At 50.6% G+C, this 5,469-nt stretch overlaps 2 protein-coding genes across 2 annotated transcripts; one reads left to right on the top strand and one right to left on the bottom strand.

Moving 5' to 3' along the window:
- Positions 1 to 16: 16 nt before the first annotated feature.
- Positions 17 to 1,314, bottom strand: LACBIDRAFT_336228 (uncharacterized protein; the record flags this gene model as incomplete). Its single annotated transcript, XM_001891166.1, has 2 exons — positions 17 to 1,079; positions 1,157 to 1,314. Coding segments are annotated over 2 exons (1,221 nt in total), but the record flags the coding sequence as incomplete, so codon positions are not given.
- A 162-nt stretch (positions 1,315 to 1,476) lies between these two features.
- On the top strand, positions 1,477 to 4,504 carry LACBIDRAFT_309794 (uncharacterized protein; the record flags this gene model as incomplete). Its single annotated transcript, XM_001891165.1, has 14 exons — positions 1,477 to 1,607; positions 1,656 to 1,751; positions 1,800 to 2,124; positions 2,181 to 2,328; positions 2,380 to 2,492; positions 2,543 to 2,844; positions 2,901 to 3,023; positions 3,081 to 3,198; positions 3,256 to 3,465; positions 3,520 to 3,685; positions 3,739 to 3,953; positions 4,017 to 4,098; positions 4,155 to 4,266; positions 4,321 to 4,504. 14 exons carry the CDS (start codon positions 1,477 to 1,479, stop codon positions 4,502 to 4,504), a joined length of 2,325 nt encoding a protein of 774 aa, XP_001891200.1.
- Positions 4,505 to 5,469: the final 965 nt, after the last annotated feature.

Consider the following 5,469-nt stretch of genomic DNA (forward strand, 5'->3'; position numbering starts at 1 on the left):
TGGTGTGGGTGTTGACGCCGTCGATTTGAATCTTAAACCATTTTTTGTCTTCTATGACACTTGTGTTGTATCCTTGGTCGATTAGCGGAATGAAGAGCTCTGCGTATTGGAGCAGATCTGCGGCGCGTTGGTCAGCACGCGTTGAGACGATGAGGTTACCTTGGTTATTGTAGGTTGCAGTTACAGCTCTGATGTGCTTGGCCTTGAGGGAGGGTGCGTTGGCGAGGGCGTTGTTGATTGTATTGACTATTACCATTGGGTCTAGGCGGTCTTCGTCCCTAATCCCGTCAGGCAGGAAACGGATGACCGCTCGGCTTGGGTGATGGGCCGATGCTGGGTTGGTGCTCTTCTTGGTTGGTCCCGGGTTTCCCTCAGTTTTCCCTTTGGGTTTGAACGTCGGGCCAGTGGCGTGGCTTGTTGTGTGGCTTGGGTTTGAGGTGGGTTCCGTGTTTCGTGTTTGGGGTCCAGCACCTCGGTTTTCCAGGTTTGCGATTCGTGACTGAGTGTCGGTGGCCAGGGATTCCAAGGCTTTGAGCCGGTCTGAGGTTGCTGTTAGGCTGTTGGCTGTCTCATTCTTCATGTGTTCAATCTTTTCTCCGTTGTTCTGAACATTCTCCATGATCGTCGCCATGTTCTCCATGGTCGTCGTCATGTTCTTGCTGATCTCGTGGATTGCCTTCGCGAGGCCTGCTTGCTGTTCCATGATGACTCTGTATGGCTGGTTGAGGAGCGCGTTTGATAGGCCCGTCATGCATCCTGTGATTTTTTGGTCAGTCCTTGCAATATCCATTTCTCCCCCACTCTCCAATGCCTGTACGAAGAACCCGGCGTCTAAGAGGGAGTTGTATAGGTGATCTAACTTCTCGTCCCTGCTCATCGAGCGATCTGCGAGGTGGCTGAATCTGTCGGCCTGTATGGATTCTTGGTCGATTCCCCTTTGGTCATTTTCGTCTCCGGATGACTCGATGTCTTCGTCCCATGGGACGCGCCGGTTTGGGTCGTTCTGGTCTCCCATGGTCATGTCTACGTCGTTGTAGGACTGCGGGGTTGGGGTGGTCGCGCGTTCTGCGTCCAGCGCCCTTTTCTTGTTTCCTATTAGTACGCTCTTGATTTTCGCCGGGGACGTGTGGGTGACTGATTGCGCCATTCTACCTACCCTTCCGACCGCGTTCTCCAGGAAGGAGGCGGTCGTGCCGGATGGGGTCTGTGGTCGGGTTTGTCGAGCTGTCCGTTGGGGGCGCGTCGCGCCTCCCTCCGGTTGGGTGGGTTTGGTGTACTGGGTTGGGATGGGTTGGGAGTATCTTTGTGAGGCATGTGTGCTTGGGGAATTATGTTTATGGGTTTTTCTATTGCTACTGTCTGTGTTCTCCTCCATACTGCTTCGACTTTTGCACGGCCTGGACCGTGGGAAAGAAGCGTATGTGGAAGTTCTAGATCAAGAAGCGGTGACTGTGACACACTTGTCTGTTCGCAAACATGTCTGATGCTCTGTATGGCTCTTGTGCAGAGGTTCTATCACTATGTCAGTCCATGAAAGATGACCTAGCAGCAATCCTCGATCCAGAAACGGGTTTTGCGCCTCGTCTTCGCCAATTATGTCGGGATCAGTGAGTTCTACGCCCAATATACACAACAGACACTCAGCGAACTAAAAGAATTACCGACTTGGAAGACTCCCGAGCGTCGCAGAGTGAAATCGAGCTCCTTCGCATGGAACAAAATACATGGGGACTACTCCAAGCCGTGATGCCGTAAGTACACCTTCTCAGTTCCTCCACCTTCACTTCACCTTTCTCTAGGGCCCGAAAAACAGACCCACCCTCCGTCCCATCCGCACGAGACCTGCTCTACGAAAATCCATATACTCCCACATCAACACTTGCGCAAGCCATCATGAACTCATCCCCTCTCCTCTCGGAACTCATCGTTATCCGAGAATGGCTGCATGAAACCGCTCCAGCGCCCATGCACCCAGAAGCGAACACCGGTTATTGGAAGTTCACAAAACATAGTGTTATTCAATCAATACGGATGGGAAACGCACACCGTGATGGGCTTGTGAAGGAGATGGATCCGGACGCGCCGAATCGCGAGGAAGGGCGGTCCCTCGCGTCTGATGATGCCGTGCGTTCAATTGAAGCTACAGTAAGAAGAAAGATGATGACCCGAAATATTTTTAGAGCTATGAGAGAAATCTGCTGCAAGCCCTATATGGATATATCCGGGGAGGGAGGTTCGATGATGCAGTGGAGCTGTGTAGGAAAGCCCACCAACCGTGGAGGGCTGCCAGCATACGTGGCTCATTTCTGTTTCAGTGGAGGGCATTATGTGAGTTTCAGCTACCGCTCTGTCAAACTCGACGCAAATATATCATTGCAGCTGCAGAACCGCGCGACGAGGACTCGATGGAAGACGAAGATGACATGGACATTTGGTCAGGCAATCAAAACCGCCATCTCTGGAAAACCGCATGTACCAGAGCTGCTCTCAGCGTGCGTTTCTTTTTTTCAAATCGTTTGCCCAGTCTTAACACTCTTTTTAGCCCGCTCTCTCTGATCAAGAACGGATACTATATGCAGCCCTAGCACCTTCACCACAAACCTCAAACGTACTCAAACTGGCCTGTAGAACATGGGAAGACCATCTTTGGGCGCAAGTCAGCATAATGTGTGAGGAGAAGGAGAGCCAGGAACTGAGTAGGCTTGGGGGTAGTTTCTGGGAGGGTGGCGTAGAGGCTGTAGACAAGGGCGTTAACGACGAGCTTGATGATGCTGAAGAAGAAGAGTGGAAGAAGGAAGCTATAAGCAGCTTGGACAGTCTAAAGAGTATAGCTGTTCTTGAAGGGCAAGAGAATCTACCCTTTGGTTTCTATCTCCCGCAACTGACGGTAACTTGTGAAGGCCACCTGCAGATCACGCTTTCCACTTTTCGCAGCTTTTGATCATCCTCAATCGGACGAACACGCTGTTGGACTCCTTTGCTGTTGGCCTGAAAGATGGTTCTTACACCCAGTCATCGTTCGAGTACGTATCTGGTTTCAATTGGTACGAAAGACTTTTAATCCACCAGGCTTCTGCCAGGTACGCGTCGATGTGCCGCTTCTTTGCCCACTTCTGCCTCTTCCTCCAAATGATCGATATCCCCGTACCCCCTCTGGCAACTCAAGTTATCCTCGAATCATATCTTCAAGTTTTGGAGGTGTGTGTACTTGACATAATCGCATATTTTATACCATGACCTCTATCCGGCTTTCAGGACGCAGGACAACGAGATCTAATCGCAATGTACGCAAGTGCCCTAGGAGAAAACGCCATCGAGCGATACGCCTTATTCCTCGTTTCCCTTGCCCTCACCGCGGACATCAACGAACGCCGGCTGGCACTTACACGAGCGAGGGATCATGGGCTTGACCCTGCACGCGTGGCAGTGGTCACTGCAGAGCGAACGATCGAGCAGGCGTTTGACGTAGGTCAACCACTTTTCGTTTTACACCCCTTTTAAACACGATGGAATGAACAGGTTCTACCAGTACTGGAAGGACCATTACCATCCATTATCGCACTGCAACAACCGCCAACGGATGCTGAACTGTTCCTGCTTCGGTCTATTGAGTGGACGATATTCCAGGATACGACGTATAACACCGCACTTGAGCAAGCTAACGTTATTCTGCGGTATTTCCTTGGTAATTTTTTTTTGCCCCTCTGTCATTTGTCCATCCCAAACCCACTCCTCCAGGCACCGGTCGTGTACAAGCTGCACAAAGCCTTTTAGACGTCCTACCCCCCGAACTCGCGGGAATCTCGGAACCAGAGGAGAGAGCGACGGAATACCTACACTATCGCCAGTTCTTCGTCATTTGGGAAACGGTGGAACGTGTGGTGGATTGTCAGTCTCAGCATGTGCCCGGGATGAACAAGGATGCAAAGGCAACTTGGTTGGATGATTATCGGGTTTGTTTTTTCAGTGAAGTCTAGAAGATGTTTGCTAGGTGTTAATGAGGTTTTTTATTGCAGAGTCTGATTGATCAAGCTCACGACCAAATTACGAGACTTTTGACTACGGAGTGGTTGGTTTCTGATGTTGAGAATCCGGGCGGTTCGTTGTCGTCACGTTAAGTGTAACATTGTGCTCTATACTCACAACTATTCCAGATGAGCTCGATGAAAGACGAAAAGATCTCATTCGGATCCGTCAGATATATATACCCGAACTTATTATCCGCCTTCATTTCCTATTGTTCGACTCACGGCACTTTATACCAGAGTATGTTTCTTTTCCCATTCTTTCTTCTCAGCAACTGATCATCTTTCGGCACAGAAACCTCAAACGCGCATTACAGCTCGCGAACATCGTGGCAGACTCGCGGTATCAACTGTACGAGGACTTTGTGAATGAGGATGGGAAGAGGTTGGGGGATTACCTTGGTGCTGTTAGGGAAGCGATCCTTGGTGGGTTGGAGGGTGGGGGGTCGGATCCTTTCAGAGTGATAGCGTCTGCGTGAGCAGCAGATATTGTTATTTGACCTTTCTGCCACTGTTGTCTGTATCTGTTACTAATGATAACTTCTCGCGACTGTCTTCAACTTTCAAGTTGGCGTAGAATGATTTTGGTGGCAAAGATTTACATATACTCCAAAGACTTTGACCACGCCGACGGCTTAGGTTGTGGCTTGCTCGGACTCGGAGAGCTCCGGAAGAGGTTTCTTGAGCAGGATGTCGGTATCGAGGTGCTCAAACAAAGTTGCTGAGAGGAGATTGGCATTGACCATGGCTTCAAGCAAGAGCCGCGTCCAGGTGCGGCAACTGTTAATGCACGACTTCTTGCAGAACGGAACGGCGTGCGCTAATGCTAAGATCTGGTCACGCTGCGCCGCGCCCGGGTGTACTGGCCGAGCGCATGATACTTGTTCTGCAACTGGGACGTCTCTGACTGTACCTGGGGTGTGTGGAAGTTGTAGTTGCCTGGTCCGCCAGAGAGTTGGATAATCTGAAAGTAAAAGAGTTTCTCTGTGGCATCTACCCCATTTGTCTAACGAAGGAGGACGTGGCGGTCCTTGTTGTGTGCTGTTTCCAAGCCGTCTGCCTGGAGCAGGATCTCCTTTGTACTGTCGTCGTCCGGATAAGCATCTCCAAACGGATTGATGGCAAGCTGACGAGCTCGGGCAGCCATGTCTTGAGAGAGGATGAGATGAGAACGTCGCGTCTGGCAAAAAAAGGCTTACCGTTGGAGGATGGTGTGGTTATAAAGCGGGTATTTCAAGCTAAATGAAGAGTATGTACATAGTGGAGCTCCCCGGAGCTGTCACGTGATCACCTTGCTTGTCAAGGTCTCCCAACGTCATAAATACCAAACAGGTACAAACAAACTACCCAGGGGCCATGGGGGTCTTTTCTTGCATATCGCGCACGCGAGCGGGCAAGCATGAACAAACAAACTTTCTACAGGCCATGGGGCTCTTTTCTTGCA

The sequence above is a fragment of the Laccaria bicolor genome, genomic scaffold (genome assembly GCF_000143565.1).
Source record: "Laccaria bicolor S238N-H82 LACBIscaffold_429 genomic scaffold, whole genome shotgun sequence".
Classification (NCBI taxonomy): domain Eukaryota; kingdom Fungi; phylum Basidiomycota; class Agaricomycetes; order Agaricales; family Hydnangiaceae; genus Laccaria; species Laccaria bicolor.